General features: G+C 37.0%; 1 protein-coding gene across 2 annotated transcripts; it reads right to left on the minus strand.

The window, feature by feature from the left end:
- Positions 1-1276: 1276 nt before the first annotated feature.
- On the minus strand, positions 1277-22853 carry LOC121327908 (transmembrane protein 39A). Of its 2 annotated transcripts, none has more exons than XM_041272240.1 (9): positions 22549-22853; positions 15480-15604; positions 10770-10992; positions 9398-9481; positions 8701-8855; positions 7341-7668; positions 5490-5677; positions 2958-3078; positions 1277-1865 (listed from the first exon to the last, which is right to left on the minus strand). In XM_041272240.1, the coding sequence occupies exons 2-9, from the start codon at positions 15521-15523 to the stop codon at positions 1632-1634; spliced, it is 1377 nt and encodes a 458-aa protein (XP_041128174.1). In that variant the 5' UTR covers positions 15524-15604; positions 22549-22853; the 3' UTR covers positions 1277-1631. The 2 variants fall into 2 exon arrangements, with proteins under 2 accessions (XP_041128174.1, XP_041128173.1); XM_041272239.1 differs by having other exon boundaries at positions 15411-15604; positions 22549-22852.

Below are 22853 nucleotides of genomic sequence, written 5' to 3' on the forward strand. Positions count from 1 at the left end.
GCTTTGCCTGTCACTGCATTCATCTAAAAACACCCACCACATCCTTGTGGATGATTAAAAAGGCAGCACAAGGCACTGATAATTTCATATAGTCTTATTTACTGCATCTGCAAAAATTCCTCCTAGACCCCTAAGTGATCAGGCACTGCTCCCGAGTGCTAGTGCCGAACTAGCCTGGCTTACCCGACGATGATGCTCCCTTTTATTGCGTTCTGTCGTGCTACCATCATGGCTTCCGATTGGTGAAATTCCATGCTGCAAAACATTACATTTCTTCATCCCACATTCCACTCCACAAGGATTGGTGCAAAGTAACACACACTATTTGCAGATAGGAATCCCAGTGGTGTTGCAGCCTGCAAGTCCGAAGACTAGTATACTAACCACAACGCTTTCCGTCGTGCCACGCTTCCCCGAGTCCTATGCTCCCTTTTTACCCAATTCTGCATGCTCCACATGCCTCGCCACTCTCTCTTGCTCTCTTTTGGTTTGTCACAAACCATTTTGCCGGCATTAGTGAATTTCAAAACGCATAATATTATTTATACATATTATATATATATATATATATATATATATATAAAAATTTTAAAACAACCTGGGTCAATGAACAAGAAAATGTTTTTCTAAATACATAGGATCCCTCTTTTGAATATTTTTTTCCCTTTTCTGTGTCTATTATCCAACACCTCATCATTCATAAAACTTGTCGGCTGTCTATAACACTTATGACTCGCAAACTAATGAAATTTATCAAACATGACTTACTCACATTTTTCAATTTTTGAGTACTTGCTCTTGCATGCTACTGTCCCTCCACTTGAGATCTTTCATAATTCCCTTTATTAAGTCATGCATAATAGTTCACAATCAGCTGCCGCATATTGAGTGCCTTGGTTTAGTGCATGTTCTCCTGTTACACCCCAGGCCTCTATATTATATTACTCTGCAAAGCAAGGCGAATAATGATCAAAGACAATAATGCACAACTCGCTGTGCCAGAATTGTGTACATAACCCTTGGATGTCAATTCAGTTGAGCATGGTTGGGATGCACTTAAAACATGTATTTCAGCTACTGATGCACCAGTTGTGTGAAATATAAATGTCTGAATAGATTAAATAACATCTAGCACCTTGTGGAATCTATGCCACGTTGTGTTAAGGCTGTGATCAGGACAAACAGGGGCCCAACTCAATATTAGATGCATATCCTAACAGAGAGGCCAGGAGGTGTATATGAATCATGTATAAATAGATATACACACACACTCCAGTATTGCAGCATGTTATTCAACACGCAAATCAGTTGCATTTATTGATTTACTCCTCCCAATAATTGCTACAGCATGGTGTCTGGCTGTGACATAGTCTTGGCACTTCAGTAAATTACTTTCATCATTTTAAAAGGTTGAGCAAAGCGTATGTTTGGAGAATACAAAAGTGATGGCAAGTGCTCAAAAGTAATAACACCTTGCAAATGCAAAGAACTGGAACTCTTGAAACAGTATACAAAATATAAAATATCTTTAAATAGATATAAACATTGCATGAAAAATAGAACCGTATCAAAAAAATATTTTTTTTCTGGTCTCACTCTTTCCCCTCCACCCCACCCAAACTCATGTCTGTTTAATGAGACTTAATTCCAAAGCTGTTCAAAGGATAAGCGTACGCTTTTCCCAGGACTATTCTGTCCCTAAGCAGTTTAAATAGAACATAGTAATTACAAAAAAGAATTAAAGCCAAAGAAAGAGTGTGGTTCCACTTTTCGGACCGCAGCAAAGAGTAGAGCTGGTAAAGCACCACGCTGCCTTCGATCAGAATCAGAAGGTTCAGGATCCTTAAGGGTTTGTGAAATAAAAACTGTAACAGAAAAAGAAACATGGGTTTAGAAACCTGATGATTTTGACTGCTCAAACTGGTGCACACTGAAACCTGTGACCTCATACCAGACAGACTCAATGTAGTTTCAACGCTGTTTGTCAAATGGTCGGAGAAACCAGTTAAGCCACACAGTTAAAGACCATTAACACCTTGAAGTTACTACACCAACATTCTACAGACAAGTTGCACTGTCTTTCACTTACTGCTACAATAGCCTCTGTAAGTAAAGCTCATGTAAAATTCTCAAGCATTTTTCACAAAGTAGTTAAAAGCAATATTGTATAACAGGCTGCTTCATAAACTGCCCCAAAATTGCCAACTTCTTCATGGGCTTTAGGTGTTAAATTAGAACTGGTCACCAGAGGGCAGCAACATCATATGCATTTAAAAAAAAAAATGTCAAAAGAATGCACATCACTGTTCAGAAATATGTCTTTTGTACTCTGTGGCTTTGTTTAGTTAGACTAATAAATCATTTTACGGCATTGCATTGGTTGGTTTATTTGGATATCTCTAGGCTGCCATACGTCCGATAATGGAGGAGTACAATTTTTAAAATTGTAATTGTAAACAGACCACACACCACCTGATGCTCTCAGTACTCTACCACTTCAATACGGTTACAAAGAAAAGCACTGGGCGGTAGCAAAACAAACATTGACTGTACCTGTCCCACGCCTGTTCCTCGCTAAAAATCTCCAACAAGACCAAGTGAATCAATACCTGTGCAAACAGGAATCAGTCTAGATTCTTTCTCCTGCTAGATCTTCATAAAGTTTTGTGGAAGCAATTTTAGAATGATTCAGAAGATTCAATCAAGGTTTACAAATATAATTCCATATACTAATACCTGCTGATCACGTTACAGAGCATGCCAAGCTCATTAAATCACTCACTCCAGTGCAAAACCGAACGTGAGGCTTATTTTGACATCAAGGTTTTGTGGGTCCCTACCTCTTCCCACCATTCATAAATGTAAATGTTGAGAGAAATCCTGTACAAATACGTTTAAATAGGTTTTTGTGTGTGCATGTGTAAAATTGCTGTTTTATTCAAAACAGACATACTTACATAAAATCTGGCATGGGATACATCTGAAGGCACTGCAACATTATAAGGTCCCACAGCTTTGTATAAACACCGATTGTGTCGCACCAGCACACCTTGTGGCCATATCGTACTTTCTGACCAGCTGCAACAGTAAAAACAACGATCAACCATAGCATAAACATATATCTGGATTTCTCTCATTTTACAAGTGAACATGGCATAAAGTAATACAAATTATAGCAAGAAAGAAAGAACTTCCTCAAGATATTGGTGTATACCACAGAAGGTATGCAACGGCTCACTTAAAACTAACAGCTAATCACTAACTTAATGACCCATTCATTGATAATGAGAATTATTTGAAAAAAAATAAAAAAACAAACAAAACACTGATCTGCCCCATTGATGCGTCAAAAAAATATGGCAACATTGGACAACACAGGCAATGGAACATAATCATAAGACTAGCTATGTTGCTATGTACCACATATTGAGACAATATACCCCAGAAACGTATACATTACATGACCTCAGTATACAGTATCAGCCATTTTAGGTGCGAGGTCACTGCCATGGTCACATTTACATTAAGATCACAGTATTTATAGAACTCTTTCTCACACGGTCATAAGAGGCGGTGCCATTGCGGCAGTGGCAGCAGCTTAGTAAAATGTCTGCCAAAAGGATCATGTTCCTCAGGGACTCTCCGTAACATTGAAACTATGAATTCAGCATCTTAAATGGTTATGAGATATTATCACCAGCAGCAGAATGACAGCACCAGAGTTTAAAACCCTCAGGTTAGTTTTCATTATACTCTGCAAAACATTGGGAAGGCCCATTATTTGTGCATACAGGGGCTTTGACAGTCATACTGCCTTAAACTAGAGGCAAGCCAAATTTGCGGATAATGGAATTCCTCACAGAATTCAGTCTTTCACAGATTAACCACACTCCGTAGCTACATCGTCATCATAATTATCATTAAAGCCCTGTTCACACTTGTATCGGTACGATACTACTACAGTTTGTTTTGGTATAGAATATACCGGTACGAAACCACTTTCTGTCCTAACTCACTTTTCAATCCCAGTACAGTACCCATGCAGTTGACATACTCGTACACATTCATGTATGTTTAAATCGACAGTGTTCGGGTTGGCTGCGTTCCTAAATTCAACGGTGAGAAGCAACAACTCTTAAAATCGTTCCTAAACTCACCGCTGAGAGCTAGTGATGCGCAGCATTGGCTCAACGAACTCACCGACTTTCAGAGCTGGCGAGCTGATCAACAGAAAGATGGCGACATCCACAACTGCGATTAAGCTGCTATATAAGAATTATGAATGGGACTTAAATGTAGATAATGATACCACTATCCTCCTTCAGAATGATAATTGTTAATATACACACATTATTTTATTTATGTATAATTGTATAACAAATAAGATGCAGCAAATTTAACAACAAATATGCAGCAAATATTTAACTACAACCGTGTGTGTGTGTGTGTGTATATATATATATATATATATATATATATATTATATATATATATATATGCTCAAAGAGTATTAATATATTATGTAATAATACATTACAAAGTAATACAGCACATTTAATAAAAACTTGTATTTAAGATTTAGTAATATTCTTTTTACATTCTGAAGCTCCAGGCCGATATGCAGAATCACTCATTTTAAATTTTACCGTTTAGTTTAGGAATGCCACGAAGCGTTCCTAAATACCTGGAAGTGTTGTGACAATAGTGACGTTTTTGTGGAGTCAACGCTCAACAGTATCGTTGAATTTAGGTATGCACGCGTACTGAACTCGTTTCCATGACAACCGCTGTCACAGCTGTTAGAAAAGCTGTTTAAAGTATTTAAATTGTAAAGCAAGATGTGTGCATGCTTCAGAATATTGACTTAACTGTATTAACACGTGTCAGTTTACCTGTCCACACTTAAACTGTTTCGAGTGGTATCGAAACAGTACCAGTACGAAACCTGCTCTGAGTTTCGTACCAATAGTTACAATGGTACTATACCAATAACACCACCAGTCTAGACAGATGTTTCGGTATGGTTCCACAACGATACCGGTATAAAATGCTAGTGTGAACAGGGCATTAGAGACTGCTAAAGTGACCTGAAATATATAACTTAGATGTTTGGTGCTAGTTCTGTTAAATTAACAGATGTGTTGTCTCCTTCAAAAAATAGGAGTTAATTAAAGAGTTATGGCTCTGAAAATGTGGCCCAATAAGAAGTCTCATGTTCTGTGATGTTTTTGTTTGTGGTTTCTAATGGTTTTTCTGACAACAATGCTTGATATATTAAATTGGAAGTACTTAACACAAATTGTTTGATATGATTATTTTTACTTGATTTACATTTTTATAAGCCATTTTATTAATATAAATTCTAAACAAATAAGATACTCCACAGGACACTCCAGGGATTAATTTCTGTAGTTTTTTGCATATTCTCCCGCAGATTTGGACTGCCTCTACTTATAACCAGTTTAGTGTTATAATGAAAGGGAACTTACACGTGTTGTGGAGCATTGCTGTAAGAACCATGTTCTAGTTTCTGCCATTTGCCGAGATGTGCTGCGGATCTGTGCAACAAATTACAGTATTTTGGAGGCAGCAACTGACTCATTAACATGACAAAGGCATTTATCCAGACCATGATGAGGTGCTCACATGACCATCGCATGTCATAGTACTGTGTACTCTGCAAAGACAAGACAGAACAATTCTTTAGCATCACACACAGTTAAAAGGCAGCTACATGACACACAGGGAACTCCACCTGGCAGTACACTGTGAATATGGATGAAACACGGGAAAAGGCTTCAGATCACCAGCCTTGCCAACTCTCATTACATGCGTCTTCCTTTTAATTGAAAACTCAATTACAGAAATCCTGTTTTTCTTGTGGCACCAGATGCATCCGAGTCCTGCTATAAAAGGAGGGCTTCATGCAGTCATTCATGCAGTGGCTGTTGTACAAGACAGATCAACTTGCTACTGAAGACAAGTGTGTTTCACACCATTTGCTTCATGACTCAAAGAACACTTTCTGTTCATCACTTCTAAAGAATGGGATCTGTGTCACAAGCCCAGCAGTACCACTGGGGTCACAAATGGAGATTAGATAAAGGGGCATTCAGAACAGAAAATAGGAAGCACTTTTTTTTTTTTTTTACACAGAGAACTGAGGGTCTGGAAGCAACTCCCTTGTAATGCTGTTGAAGCGGACACCCAGGAATTCTTCAATAAGCTGCTTGATGAGACTCATAGCAAATCTGCTAGACACAGCAATAAACATTTAGTTCTCTTTTTTGCTGAACACACTACAAAGCAAAACAGTGTCGCAGTAGATATAGCCAAGTTTCACAACTCATTCTTTTTCATATTCATGCACTGGTAAGATATAAAGTTCCTGAAAATTGATGGACTTTACATAATATTGGGGTTTTCACCCAACCCTTGAAGCCTGCCAAAATATATAAATTATTTTTTAATTGATAGTTCTGTAAGTCTGTGAGATTAACCAAAAGGTTTATAACATATTTGACTGAGCCTATTCTCATGGAAGCTTTGTATGTGCTGAAAAATACCAACAAAAACAACTGAAAAGCAAACAGATTAATCACAGTCTGTCTTCTCAGAATTGCTTCCCATAATTAGTGATATAAATACCCAGGGAAGAACTGAGCTATACTGTATAATGTAGCTTAGGTGCTGTTCAATAAAACTGATTCCATGCCATGTACAAGTAGTGTGGGGGTCAGTCATCAGGGTCTATTCAATTGGTCTAAAAAATTGTCAGTATTTAGATCTTTTAGATCAATTGAGAGGACCACACTGACTAAAGACATTGATCATCCACTCCATTGAATGAATACTCCTGGTGACAGGCACACATGTAAGCTCTTTTTTTTTTTTAATGTCGTACCAACACTAAGTACTGTATGCGTTATTTTTATTATGTCTGTTAAGAACGTACCTCATTTTACTGGTAATCATGTTACTTATAATTACTGAAATGTTTTCAAATAACGTATTATATAATATTTCTATAATTATATTTAGCATTGAAAGATAACGGGTTAATACTGCATTAAGTTTGACATTGTATTTCTCTTTTTAACTGAGGGCTCCTGAAAATAATTTTGTAAAAAATCTGATTTCCTTTTGAATGAGTATGAGAAAGGACGTGAGAGATGTTTAGAGTTTGGTCACTCAAGTGGGCTAGGTGCTATTCTGATACAATCATTTTAAACGTAATTCAATTGAGATATTCTGTATTACTGGTTTAACAATGTTTGGGATTAGTACTCCAAAAATCGATATTAACCTCTGTCTATCGTAACAAAGAGAAAACGACTTACTTTTACAAAACAGAGAGGCAGGAAGGCTACATAATAGGCACTGAAGAGTGAGTTAAAAAGCACTTCTTTAATCCTCTTGTTGAAGTCTGATTTGAGGCACTCCACCTCGTTTCGAATCAGATCCGGCGACAGAGGGCAGGAATGCACTGGGATGGATGTGGGGTTATTAAACTGTTCTTTTAAATTCTCCCTCAGGAGCGTCAGGAAGTCCTTGGATTTAATCAGAGGACCATCAAGCTGCTCCTGGTCCAGGTAACCGCAGTCTGTAGGGAGCGTCTGCGACCGACTCTCCTGGTGGAAGCAGCACAACGGCACATACACACCAAATCTGTGGGGGAAAAAAGGTTGAACCAAAAAAACAAACATATCTGACCACAGTGGTTCCTCAATTCATGCATTTAAAAAAGTATTTGTTTACAAAGTAAATGGGCTATTTAATTCCAAATCTGCAAATCCACATTGTCACCACATTACAATGTGATAAAAGTTAATCATACTACAATCCCAAAAAACCTAGTTATCTAGCTGCATTATTTTTAGGGATAGGGACATTTTTACCGAACTCGTCAAGTGCAAATATGCTTAATAATAATAGCCTGTTAATAGTTGCACAATTTAACAAACATAATTCTACAATAACTGGCAACTCAATCTCCAGCCAAGCAATAGACACATATACACAGTATGAGGCTGTTATGAGCGTATCTTGTATCAACAATCTCTGTAAACCATCATATCTGTCCTACTTACCTCTTACTTTAAAAAAAATGCCAAATTATGAAATGTAGAATACCACTGTGATTTTCTGATGTGTACTGTATATAAAAGTGCTTTAAGTGAGCCCATTTCCTAATTCAGCCTCATAATGTACATTGGTCCACTGTGTTGCAGGAAGTTGACATTCTTTAGGCAGGTTCTATGTAGCATTTTCAAGGGTTCAGTGAGAACGCCATAACGCAAAAAACACTGCCTCTCGGAAACTGTGATGCTGGGCATCATCATTGTATGATGTACTGAATACCAAGCCCCTGGGCACTTTGCAATCGCAGCTCTGCTGCATTTGCACCGAATGATCTCCTGGTAAGATTTATGTCTATTATGAATGCACTTGTTTTATACCTTTTTGTCCTTTCATGAGAATCTACATTGTGACTTTCACTGCATTGATTATAAAGATAATGTTATTCCTTACAGGGTTTTGAAATGTGTTTCTGTGATTTGTTTCCTGCTGAACCTGGTGCCTTACCTGAATCCCTTGGCATTGAACACTGGAAGAATATATCTGTTAGTAATTTGAATACCCTACCATGAGAACACCATATACAGTTAGGGGAATAATACAAAGACCACATTCACTTACGGGTACCCAAGAAAGAGCAAGTTAAGCACTGAATGACTTCTGAAGAGGTTGACTAGCGTCCAGCACAGCACCCAGCCACACACGGTGAGAAGAATGAACCGTGCAGCAATCAACACTGTGTAGCGTACCATCGATGTTGGTCCTGTTTGGGTGGCCTAAGAAAATAATTATAATAATAAAAATTGTTCAAACAATTCTAGTTGCTAAAAGGTGGACTGGCAAGTCTGAAATAAATACTGTTACAGCAAAAAAATATAATAGGACCATAATTCACAAGAGGGAGGGTCTTAGAGAGGTGTGTGTTCTTCCTTACTGCTGCATTTACATAAAATTGAATAATATTTTACTAAGCTGTGAATTGAATTCCTTGTCCAAGCAGGAATAAAAAATGCCCTTTTTACATAATATCCTCAATGTGAAGCAAATGTGTAAATATTTATAAAACCATAAATTGACATTTATTTTTAAAAGTTAAGTGCAGGGACATCTAGAAGTCGAGAGACAGTGACAAGGACTTTAGGGTTTTTAAAGTGACTTTTTGCTAAACTGTAGAGCTTTTGTCCACAAAAAGTATATATTACTTTTTTGGTATTTCACGAACACAATAACCAATATACAATCAATAAGTGTGGCTTGATAAATTGTACTTGTAAATACATATATAAAAAAAAAAAAGGTTAAAACTATTAAACATTACCTCCAAAATTATTGTCCATACTAATCTTCGGGCCAACATGACTGTAATGAAGGTTGCCAGGTGGTAATCAATTAGGTGGAAATTCTGGAAGAATGCAGGATATAAGCAACAGATTATTACTGCATTAGTATCGTTTCATCAAAATCACTTTCAATATAGAAAACTAGCATATCAAAAAGGAGATGTTTTTCAAAGATTACATAGTATTACGATTATGCAATACACTACTTATTCAACGAAAATGCAAGACTTCAATATGTGTGCTTACTAATTTTAATAGCTTACTTTGTTGACCATCTACAGTATGTTAAAAGGTCTTTTCATTATAAAATCAAACACAAGTGATTATTTAATGGCACCATCTGTTTCTCTATTTGTGAATAACTCGTTAAGAGTTTCATTAAATCCATACAATGTCACGATTATTACAATTCAATGAAATATACCTTTATCTGCAGCAGTCTGTCAATATTATAGCGCTCTCTCTGCTTTATTTAATCACAAGATTATTTAATCACACGTATATAAGGATGTCTCATTAACTGATTATGAAAGACTGTTAATCAAGTTCAAGGTCAGTGCAATATTTTGCCTATAGTAGTTTTTCAACTGAACACTGTGGTGCAAAACATGCCCCCACCCCACTCAAATTCAGGAAGTCAGACGGATTTCTGATGTTCCTGCTGCTTGCGCAGCTACTTTGGTTAACGGATATGTGGCTACCAAAAATTGTAGAAATTTGTTATTTTTATATATTATATAGTTAATAAACATAACATACAGCAGAATCTATAAGAATTTAGAATTTGTGAAGGTCAAAACAGAGGAGACTAAAGAATGTTAGCGGGCAGGTTAGTAGGTATTGAAATTCTCATTTTTTAATAATAGGCGATGGCTATCAGTTATTTTGTTTTCGAAGAATCTGTATTAAAAATGTGCTATCTTACGCTTTATAGAAAAAAAGGTGCTGATATTACCTCCTGTACAGACATTCATCATCCTATTACCCTGTATAGTAGTAGCAAGGATTTGAGCATAATGCAAAACATATTAATGCAGATACAATGTCTAGCACCAATCTGAAGACAAACATCAAGACAGAAAAGGTAGATTTTTAAAACAGCAATAAAAAGGGCTGGTTTCTTATAACAATAACATTCAGATTAGAGGGCATTACATCTCCTTTTAAGCATACAACCCATAATTAGACTACTTCAGGTACAACTGATGGTCCAAATTAGTCATAAACATTAATGTGACTGCAGACTTATTCAGCAGGGTCAAATCACAATTAAACCATCCTAACTTGTTGGTTGCAACTGACCAGTAATGCTTTAAACATATGACTTATGGCTGTGAAAATCATTATTACCAGTGAGGTAGAGGAAGCGGGGTGGCTGTAAGGGTACCACCAGACAGTTTTGTAGATGTTTATGTACTGGACGAAGAGGGCAATCAACAGGTAAATGAAGAACAGGAACTCGAAGAGCAGGCTCCCGTCCAGGGGGAGCTCAGGGACACGACGGTGGCGGACAGGCTCAGGGGTGATGAGGGCAGTGATCGGTGGAGCAGACAGACCGACAGAAGTACTGTTCCTGAAACACAAAGTGACAATCTATGAAAAGGCAGGGCGAAACAGGGTTCGAGCCAAAATCTTACATTTCCATGCTACGGCCCTACATACAATACAATTATGGTTGCAGTTATTTTTCTCCTTCTCATGTACATGGTTTTACAAAAGTCATGTCAGCGGGAGCAAATGTTTGTACAACTGTCCAGTAATTAATCCACATTGGGTACAGATAATATACAAAATACTATAAACAAGGGAATACCTGGTACTTTTGACCATGGCTATATTTTTGCCAATAGACATGTTATTGCCAATTTTTATAAAGATGTTTGTACAGTACAAAACTTAGGGGTTGTAAATGAAGATTTGTTTCATCTTGCAACTGTATATAGAACCAAACAAACAGATTAGAAAGCCAGTTACACAGAGAAGCGTTCTATAGCTATTTCCTATATGTTATCTTATTGAAAAAGTATAATTGACTGATTTTATTTCTTAACTGCCAATAAATCAGTCCAATAATTGAATTCCTAAACTGCTGGTTTGATGGTATTAAAAAGGTAAAAAATAAACAAAAGATACTGTATCAATCTAGCAGGGGGAAAAATAACTATTTTCAATGTTTGATTTGAATATTATACAGATTGTATTTAATGACAACAGGTTTCTAAAACAACGCTCTGTTTTCTGGAATGCTCTCGTCATACACAGTTCTATCCACGTTCAGACATGCGTGAACATTCCTCAAGGCTGACCATGAAAAACACAGAGCATTTTGTACGCACTGACACCATACTGCACAAGGCAGGCTTGTCATTTACCAGGCTTTTATTGTATTTACTGATTAATACAAATATACTTTTTTTTTTTTTTTTAAAGGCTACACCAACACATTTAGGCTACTGTCTTCATTAGGGTGTCTGAACAATTTTTAGATCCCTTTTAGCACAATGGTAAACTAGTCAAACTCGCTGGATGTCTGTTTTGTGATCTCTTGGTAATAGATTTTTTTTTTTTTATACTACAGTATACTGGTTTCATTTTTATTTTTTTAAGACTTGCATACAGAAGAATAAGAACTTAAATACAACAATCAACTAGCAGTCGAAGTAAAAATCTATTTACAGACAAAGATGTTGAGCTTTTGGCTTTATAACTTCTAACGATATAAGCACAAAATTAAGGATGTACTTTTTACAGAAAAAATATTTATTTAGTATATATAGGGATAGGCTGTAGAATATTGTGTAACTGTAAGACACCAAGTGAGGAGACATGCTGTTGGTTAATTTTACATGGATTGACACTGTATTGAGGAGGCATGACTCTCCCAAACAGCATGGGTTTAATGGAGAATTATTCTGTGTAAAACAGACTTGTTTATAAGTAGGGGTCTACTTAAATCATGGTAAATTTACGTATTTTTCGTGGGTAGGTTGTAGACTAAAATTAGGATTTCGCGGACCTGTTTAAATAAACCTAAATAGACAATATAAAAGCCTAAAAATAGTGGTACTTGCTTCCTTACTAAGACAGAGTGCTGTCATTTGTTAAAGGGAAGCGTGCAACATCCCCCAGCAGTTGCTGCCGACATTCTCTGTCTGGTGTGGACTTGCCCATACATTGAGACGGCACGTCTGCATCCACTGAATTGGTTGGAAGTGTAAGGCAAAACTTTGCCAAGCTATACATATGTGGAAATTGATTAGAAACACTCCCAAAACTTGGTTACGCAAAGGCACCTGGCATACTTTAATAAAGGCAATATATGCAGCACGTTCTTTGTCATGTTAAATTTGTCCCATCCAAAAATTAATTTTATTAGTACCGAGTCAAAACAAAGAAAACGTGCCTACTCAGGTCTAAAATTCTAACTACGATTAAAAAGTAAGCTGCAGGTTGTTTGAACCGAGATGGCTGTGCTAGATTGTACCTGTAGTACTGATTTAACTTGGCTACAACCTACAGCAATACTTTTTGTCTGTGCTGACTTTCCAGTTTGTTTTCTAAAAACTGTTTATTTGGTGTTCTGTTCCGTACTTGCCCGGTATGCATTGGCCCCTCAAAGATGTGAATTTAGCAGTGACCCTCAATTTCCCCGATTTCTATGAAATCGCAATTTAGGTAGACCCTTATTTATAAGGTATATACGCCTTATATTAACGCCTCTGTTCTGGGACTACTGATCCTATGATGCATTTCAAGTTGTCATAGACACAGTTTTCGAATTGCCATAGTGCTCACGCATCAGTGCTGTTTAAAAAAAGACACTTGCATTATCCCTGCAGACAAAAGTGGAGGTGTTCAAAGAGGTGGATAATGCACCACAGTACAAGAAAAAGAAAGATGTTGCTATAGATTTCAATATTCCTGCGAACACTTTGTCAACCATAATGATAAACTGGACTACAATAATACAGCAAACTGTGGGTGTTTCCGATTTGCTCAATACCCTAATGCTGAGGACGTCTTGCTTTCGCAATGTATATTTCAAAGTTAATTTACAACCATATTTACTTTTAAATATATAATACTTTTCATTGAACTGTAATTGAAACACAAAAATATGGGTCGCGGTGGGGGGGTTGAGAACTGCTGGCCTATAGACTTCCGCTAACACAAAATAAATCACGCTGCTGCTGCTTCGTACACATTACTGTACAACGCAACAAAAAAAAAAGATTTTAAAATGAAAATAATTTTTGCGCACACACACACAGTGCCTTGCAAAAGTATTTAGACTCTCACAGTTTTCACAATTTGTAGCTTCAAAGCTCGCAGTCATGACACTTTGAAGTAGGAATTAATATGTGTTATATACACAACCTACTCCACACATTCACAGCAAAAACAAAAAGAAAAAATTAAATAGATAATTAATATGAAATAAAAATGGAAAAGTCATGATTGCATAAGTATTCAAACCCTTTGCTGTGGCAAACCTAAATTAATTCAGGTGCACAAACTGACCTTAACGAGCCACACAATTAGTTGAATGGCCTCAGTCTGTGTGCAATATTAATGGTTCTCATGATTTCAGAATAAAAACACCTGTCTCTGTGAGGTTCCTTGGTCAGGTAGTGAATTTCAAGCAAAGACTCAACCATGAAGACCAAGGAGCTTTCAAAGCAAGTCAGGGATAAAGTCATTAAAAAGCACAGATCAGGAGGAGTACAAAACAATATCCCTGTGAGCACAGTCTACTCAATCATCAAGAAATGGAAGGTGCACTGTACCACCCAGACACTGCCTAGATCAGTCCGTCCCTCCAAACTGAGCAGTCATGCAAGAAGGAAACTGGTGAGGGATCCTACTGTGAGGCCAACGACAACTTTGAAAGAACTACAGAGTTCAATGGCTGAGATGGGAGAAAATGCGCATCAGTCAAAAATATCCAGAACATTTCACAAAAGTGTATGGCAGGGTGGCAAGAAGGAAGCCATTACTAAAAATAAGCCATCTCAAAAGCCCCCATGGAGTTTGCAACCAAGCACCTGAGAGATCCTGCAAAAATGTGGCAAAAGGTGTTGTGGTCAGACGAGACCAAATTGGAATTTTTTTATCTAAATGCCAAGCGTTATGTTTGGCGCAGACCCAACACAGCACATCTCCCAGTCAACACCATCCCTACAGTCAAGCATGGTGATGTCAGCATCATGCTGTGGGGATGCTTCTCCTCAGCAGGTACTGGAAAGCTTGTTAGGACTGAAGGAAAAATGGATGGAGCAAAGTACAGGCAAATACTAGAGGACAACCTGTTTCAGTCTGTTAAAGACTTAAAACTGGGGCAAAAATTCACCTTTAGTAGGTACAATGGTCCAAAGCACAAGGCCAAAGCTACACTGGAGTTGCTTAGGAATAAGAAAGTTATGTCTTTGAGGCCCCCAGTCAAAGTCCTGACTTGAATCCCACTGAGAATCTGTGGAAAGACTTGAAAACTGCTGTCCATAAGCGATCCCCAAGGAAGAGAGAGCTTGAGCAAATCTGCCAAAGAAGAATGGGCACAAATTGCACCAAGCTGGTGTGCAAAGTTGGTAGAGACTTACCCAAAAAGACTTGTGGCTGTAACTGCTGCCAAAGGTGCTTCCACCAAATACTGAGTTGACGAGTCTGAATACAAATGCAATCAACATATTTCGGTTTTGCTCTTTAGTTTTTGCTGAAATTTACTGTAACTTATCATAGAAGTCTTCAGTTTGAGCATTCACATTTTAAATAAAATATTAAGTTTAAATTGTAATTTCACAAAATGGGACACCATAGGAAGGGTCTGAATACTTTTGCAAGGCATTGTGTGTGTGTGTGTGTGTGTGTGTGTGTGTGTGTGTGTGTGTGTGTATATATATATATATATATATATATATATATATATATATATATATATATATATATATATACACATACACACACACACACACACACTCCAAAAGATCTCTCTACCTGTTCCTGAGGCCAGTCCCGTTGCTGCAGCTTCCTCCAACTAGTGTCTGTAGAGAAGGCAATGCTGACCTGCTCAGCTGCTGCCTGCTCGGACCCCGTCTTCCACCAGGCATGGCAAGCAACCGAACCAATTCAGGAGACACCGGGATGGGCCACCCCGAGAACTCAGTACTGATCCCAGTGCTGCCTGACCTCTGGAAAACAAAACGTATCAGTTCAGCAACAGTTTTAAAGACCGTCTTAGTCTGTCTATGGTCATAATTTTCCATCTGGATGAAAACTCTTGTTAATATGGCACTATATCTCACTTCTGCCAGTGTTCTTGGCACAAAGCTGGAAGACTGAAAACAAACTATTGTAACACACTGCAGAGAGACCGAACCAGAGAGTTTAGCTAGTATTTATTTCATTGTACTACCTGTGAGATTCATTTTCCTTGTACTGCATCACCATGCTCTTGGGGAATTCCCTAACTAAAACAGTCCTGTGCTATAATGTGTGAATTCCAGTTTCAGAGCTTTTCTTATGAAGTCAAAGGCTAGGCTATTCATGTACACGGTATCTTTAATAACTTCTGGGTATTTGTTTTCCATTATTATGATGATTATTTTTTTAAAAAAAGGTTTATAAATCCTTCACTTTATCATACACGCCACAGAGGAACAGTTTCAAGCAGACCGCAATTATACAGGTGAGGTCAGCTGTTTACAGTAGCCTACATTTCCAAAGAATTGTGTTAAGGTAGGAATAAAAGGCTTTTGTGGGAAAATGGATTAGGACCACCGGGAATAATACCCCATACAGTAGACTCTGTGGGATCTTAAATGTTGTCCAATCAGATGCAAGCATTCTTTGATACTTTACCTCTCAACCAGTTTGATGGATCCCCAGACATGTTTGTTAAGCCATGAAATGCTTTGCTTTATTGTGTGAAAACACTTACTGCAGTAACTTTAATAATTAACACAAACATTCAGCAGACTAAGCTATCGTTCAATAATAACAATAATAATATAACAGGGGATAAACAATCCATGGCCATTAGAGATATCCTAGTTCGGTTTCAGTGTTCAGCAGTAAAAGCAGCGCTCTTAGGGGAGAATGTCTGGTGTGTTTACTGTTTATAACTTCAGGCACCAGGCAACGGTTATACGATGACTATTTGCAGAATGGAAATAAAATACTGGCAGGTTATTTTCTGTGTATTTCCCAGGTATTTCTTTACAAATACAACTGTTTCGAAAGCAATTACCACAACATTTTTATGTCTCAGAGATATCTATGTAGGCACATTCTCATTTTATAAAATACTTATTTGTAGTAAAACCTAGAAATTGGAGTTTTGTGGAAAAGACAATGTATCCTCAGGGGCATAAAGTCAGGGGAATGTCAACAGTTTTTAAACAGGAAGTGAAATTGATGTGAAAAATCTCTGAATCACTGATATCTATAGCGGTTAAAACAACGTGGTAGTGAAATTCAATAGAACTTCATTGAGAGGATGTAAATAGGATCTACACTCGGCTGATGGTTTAGACCTGAGACTGTTGCTGCACTCGGTACAGTCAGTTACAAGCAAGCACCATACATTTAAAATAAAATTACCGGTACATTTTATTAATCACATTAAAGAAATGATAAAAGCGATGTTAACATGCTACGTTTATACACACCATAGCGGCTACAGAAAGCGAGTCAGTGAGTCTGTGATGATAACTATCGTTATGTACCCGATTTCTTTTTTCCTGGGTTGGGAAATAACTTTAACGACTTTATAAAGGTAACAACAAGATAACAAAATCTGAATCTTGGTGAGCAGAGTACAGTAGGTTGTAATTCCAGTTTGTAACTTTGTTTAAAAAAATCATAGCCTTCAACATAAATGTATATATTTTGGCTGTCGTACTATCCATTTTACCCTTTGGTTCACTGGAGCAGACAGAGCCATGCAACATATACCAGTGCGCAGACTGGATAGAATTGCTTGAGTTGTCAGGCCATTGTCAGGGGTGTTACACAGGGAAATCCTCACGAGATTTGGTTGCAAGCCATATACTGTAGTTGCTACTGGTACATTGCCTAGACAGTTGCCGCTAGAGCTGCTAATCCATTTCGAAATCAATTATTATTAACAATAAATAATCGTGGAATTATTTTTATTCTCTCGTGATACTAGTAAAATTCCAGACTTTTTCCAAGACTTTCATAACGGAGACTTTTTCACGCATTTTCAAGCCCTGGAAATCAATTTGGCATTTTTCCATACTTTTCCAGACCAGCGTACGAACCCTGTGAAGCATATGCACTTAATCACCTAATTAGTGAGGCAGTTGATTGGACACTGGATATGGAGTGATTTCAGCTGGTGAATTGCAAGCTTGAATAAAAGCAATAAAGAAAATCACAGAAAACAATATGCCACATCTGTCAAGAGAGCAGCACCTTCGTGCAATCGGCATGTTGGAGGCTGGACTAGGGCAGCGTACTGTGGCTTGTCATCTTGGGTGCTCACAGCCAGCAATTTCAAACCTGGCGAGACGGTACAACCAGACACACACTATCAATGACAGGCCACGAACTGGGAGACCAAGAGTCACAACACCTGCCAAAAGATCGACAGATCTAAAACAGAGATTGTCATTTTTCAATAAGTGATAAGTTTCTTTTGATGCTTAAATATAAATGATACATTTGTTTTGATGCACAAATATAAGAGATGTTTCTTTTGATGCTCAGTATATATTTCATTTTTATATTTTTTTTTATGTCAACTGATATTAGGAAGTAAGAATTGTGGTCAGTGTGAGGGAATTGTTTTGGACACAGTACACAGCAGAACAATGGATTGCCTACGTCTGATTCATATCCTGCAAGTCTGAAACCTGTTTCAAACATGTTATAGCTCATTGTTTTAAGTTAATACAATTAATGTCTGTGTCTACTTTTAAATAAATGGGGGTAGCTTGTTTTGAAGTGAACCTCATTCTAATAAGCACCATGACATTGGAGGTTGCGTTTTACTGTAATAGCTAATATTTTGCATGTATAGCCTAATCTACAGTATAATTAATCCTCTGTGACAGCTGCATGATTGAGGTATGATTAAAGTGTTGGTTAGCAAGGACTAGTACCTTTTGAAACTTGCTAGTCATTATATGAAGTGTCTAAGCTGGAATCAACAACAGTTGGGGTCCCTTAAAATAGGTTTAAATTTTATTTTGCTAAAAAATAAACACCCTTATAAATTTAGATTTACATTTTTTTTTTTTTTTTTTAAACAAAGCACCTTCGTAAATGCTCAGAGATCGATCAATCACGTTTGCAGCTTGTTATTGAGCGACTACTGTACTGTGTATTTGCCGACCATGAAGCTCTGCATGGAATTGAACAGGAGACACAAATAAAATGTTTATTTTGTTGTACATTACGTGTGCTGCTATGTACAAAAGTGCTGGCTGGCTATGAATTACTATCTACAATAATTAATGTACTTACGTACACATGCAGTGCGTTTCACTGTAACCCTGGGGATGAAATTGTTAGCTAGGTGGCTTTTTTTCTTTTTTTTTTTTTTAAATTAGCAGTGGGAGAAAACCCTTTAGCATACTAATGAGCAAAACAAATCCAAAAGAAAAACGAGGGAAAAGCAGGAATTTTCAAGAAATCTGGGAGCCTTTGTATAAATGGATTTTATATTTTTAAATGCTGCAATAACAGTTCTGCTTGTGGAGCATCCACAGTATAATTTGACAGAACAGGTCATTTATTTGCATGTATGTGGGACTTTATTTCCCCCATCCCCTTGGCATTGGTGTTTGAACCCAGGAGTGCTCGTGCAATCACCGCCTGTCCACCTATATTCAGTGATTAAAGCTTGGTTTTCAAACTAACTGATTACTGAACAGCAATATTGCATTGCTTGAAAAGTGTTTTAAAAAAAATTAATTTCAGCTTCCAATCACTTAAAATATGCAGACGATAATGTAAACATCATCGAGCTACAGACAGCGAGTCCCAAGCTTTAAAAGTGTTACTGTTTACAGATAAGAACTCAACTTTATTATGAATATATTATGTTGTTTTAAGCAACATGCTACAATAACGGTTATTGTTTGTTTATTAGTTTTAAAATGTTTAGTAAAACGCGGCCTATTGTTTGACCTTGTTCGTACAACCGGCCTTCTTTGCTAATGACATCTTCAGTCACAGTCAAACGTCATTAAGTGGGGTTGGCATTGCTGGGGAGATGAAAGGAGGTTTCAGTTCTGATCGAGTGGCTGTTTTCTAAGCTTTACTTGTAAATGTTTATTGACCGTTGCTACACACCGTTAGAAAACTGACTTCCCTGCATATTTTTTAACACAAGAACGTGAGAGTATATGTGTACATTTTTTTTAAGTACACGCCCAAAGGATTACTGAGACAGATATCAACTAGTCGTCATCAAATTTAATTCACTCAGGGCGAGCGTAAGTTTCTAACCCTGAGAACACATGCAATGTTTTAAAAATCAATTTCTTAACATTTTAGTTGATCCCCCTTTTGTTTCACGGAAGTTCTTTATTTGTTGCTTTTTTTTTTTAATATAATTTGGGATATAATTTGGGATATTTTTTCAAGAGCAACAGTGCTGATGTTCCTGTTTCAACATGGTAACGAATCACTTCCTCCATAGCTGTTAGCCCTCTGGAGTAAGATCTACTGCACTGGGAGTCATCTCGTGTAAGAAAGCTGCAGCAATTTTACAAGTACTGTCTTTGAATATAAAGATCCTTCAGTTTTCTGCCACTCTTTCAATAAAGGGCAACACTGACCATACCAACTGGTTGGCAAAGTCTCTCTTTCCTAAAATAAAATTAAAAAAAAACCTGGACCACAACAAAAAAGAACATCCATGCTTTACTGTTGGCCAGGCAAGGTTTTAATGTATCACATATAAATAGACTATTACATTCCGAAATATGTTTTTAAAAAGTAAACAAAAATCATCTCTGATGTTGAGAAGCACCTGCCAAAACAAAGACGGCAGATTACAAAGTTTTACTTTCATTTGTTTAACAGGCCAAATACCACAAAACAGCACAGCAGCATTTAACCAATAAATGTAACAAACCTGACACACATCCACCCAGAAACACTGCACTGTCCTACAGGATTAAATAGTTTGATATTGGTATTGTCCTCCAGATATTTTACAAGTGATGAGCTTACTCTAAACAGGCTCTAAACTCTGCACTGATCAGAAAATCAATGCCAAAAATTATTTAAACATGAGTATGATAACAGAAACAAAAACAAAAAAAAACAAAAACCTTTTTAAAACAGACAGCAGTAACCAGCCAGGTAACAAAATTTGCTCCCAGTTTTATGCACCACCTACAGTAAAACATTATGTAAAAATTATCACCAGCTTCACAAGTGTTATTGCTAATTACTATTGTTATCTGTATTGTTGTTGTACTGTGTTTTTTCTTTCTTGTGTCTACAGTAGGTATTTTATTTATTTATTTGGTACTGCAAGAGACTGGTACAGTACAATAGCATAATTAATGCATTTAATATAAAACATACAGCAAAACCAAAAACTATAATCTTATTCTGTTTTTATTTATTTTGGGTTCCTAAATTAATGCATAATCTTCCTAAATAAGTCAGATCAGTTGGCCAATGGGTTTTAAGCACAAAAGATGTACTGTAGAAAGCACTGTAGATCCTCAAACAGGAGGACTTCTGCTTCTAGTAACTTCAGACAGCCACTTATGTAGTGATGGTAAACCATGTGTGAGGTGAGGAGAGGGCAGCTCTTCTTGTTTCGTAATCAGCACATTAATAAATGGGTGAGTTTTTATTTAATACCTGCTGACAAATACTTCTTAAAGATAATTCCTCAGAAAATATGACCTGTCGTTCCTACCACTGGCTATTGCCAGCTTTGAAAGCTATCAGGATGCTGCCTGACCAGTTGCAAAAGTGCATTGACAGACTAACTTCCTTGCACTGGGAGTTTTCCATGGAATCTCAATAACTGTCCTTTATAGGCGAGGTACCCGACCTATCATAGAATATAGGGAAAATCATGTCCTTGGCATACTGCATGTGACAAGGAACACTGGAATATTGACCACCACTACAGAACTACACTGTGGAGGATATTTTACATTATAGATTAAAAGACATTAAAGTGAATGGGTTGTATGTATAAGGTATTGTATGAAGCCTGTTTCAAATCTGTTTTATTGTTTAGTACAGTACAATCAGAGCTTTGTTTATAAAATATATGAATTGACTTTTAAAATCTGTCCAATATACCGCGTCACTGAAAGACATAAAAGAAACGAAGTTACAAATATACAGGTAGAATCAAAGATTTGAGCAATTTTGTATTGGCTATCAAAATCATACTACTACTACTAATATTTTTTTCACAATTGTCAGGAAGTACACAATTGTGCAAATAACTCGACAGTTAATGGTACAGTATTACAGCGCTTGACTTCCTTGAACTCACTTTTAATGCAAATTGATTTGGTTGGATTTGGTAAGCATTGGCAGTTGTTTTTCCATACAATTGAGTTTTTAATTAAAGTGTATTTCTAATAGCTAAGTAGTTTAATGGGGCTGTAGGTTGTATAGTGTATGTTATTGTTAAGAATGAATTTATGAAATACAATTATCATCTTTTCATGCACAACGCAACAAAATTACCCTTTCATTTCGACTGGTAGAGACAGTAAATTGTACTAATAGTTACTGTCTGGATTCTAAATATGCAAATACATAAACACATGCCAAAACTGTTAAATGGACGCCGACAGTTACTTATTTACTAGTGTATTATTGTATATACAGTACACATTAAAACAGTATGTTACAATGACCTTTGTTGTTAATGCTTTTATAACAAAATATCAATGTAATACCCGCCATATGCTAAACACAGGAAACACCATCAAGTAAAACAAAAAGCAAAACAAAACAAACAAACAAAAAAAAAAAAACGAACTTCGGCATGGCAGGCGAGGAAATGCAACACACAACTTTTCTTAAGACTTGAAAAGTTTCACTGGAAAATAAATGGAGTTTGTAGATGAGAGTACATAATAACACGAAAACAAACAAAAGGAAGATCTTTACTCACACATAGATGTGCAGTGGTTGGAGTTGACGCTCAAACATCTGCTGTGTGTGAAAACTGGTTGTGGTTTGAAACTGTACCCGTCCAAAACGCAAAGGAGCATTTAATTCACTACTGTTCGTTCTTTGTGTTGAGTTATTTTATGAAATGAATACTTATTTACGGCCGCGGTGCTTTGAAAAGAGTTCCCCTATTTATTTGGTTTTGAGTGTTTAAAACAGAATGCAACCATGCCTTAGTACCTCACTTCAGACCTGCCGCTGCCACAGAGAGACGTGGCAAACCTGAACCGCCTTTCGGCAGCGTCA

The sequence above is a fragment of the Polyodon spathula genome, chromosome 15 (genome assembly GCF_017654505.1).
Source record: "Polyodon spathula isolate WHYD16114869_AA chromosome 15, ASM1765450v1, whole genome shotgun sequence".
NCBI lineage: Eukaryota > Metazoa > Chordata > Actinopteri > Acipenseriformes > Polyodontidae > Polyodon > Polyodon spathula.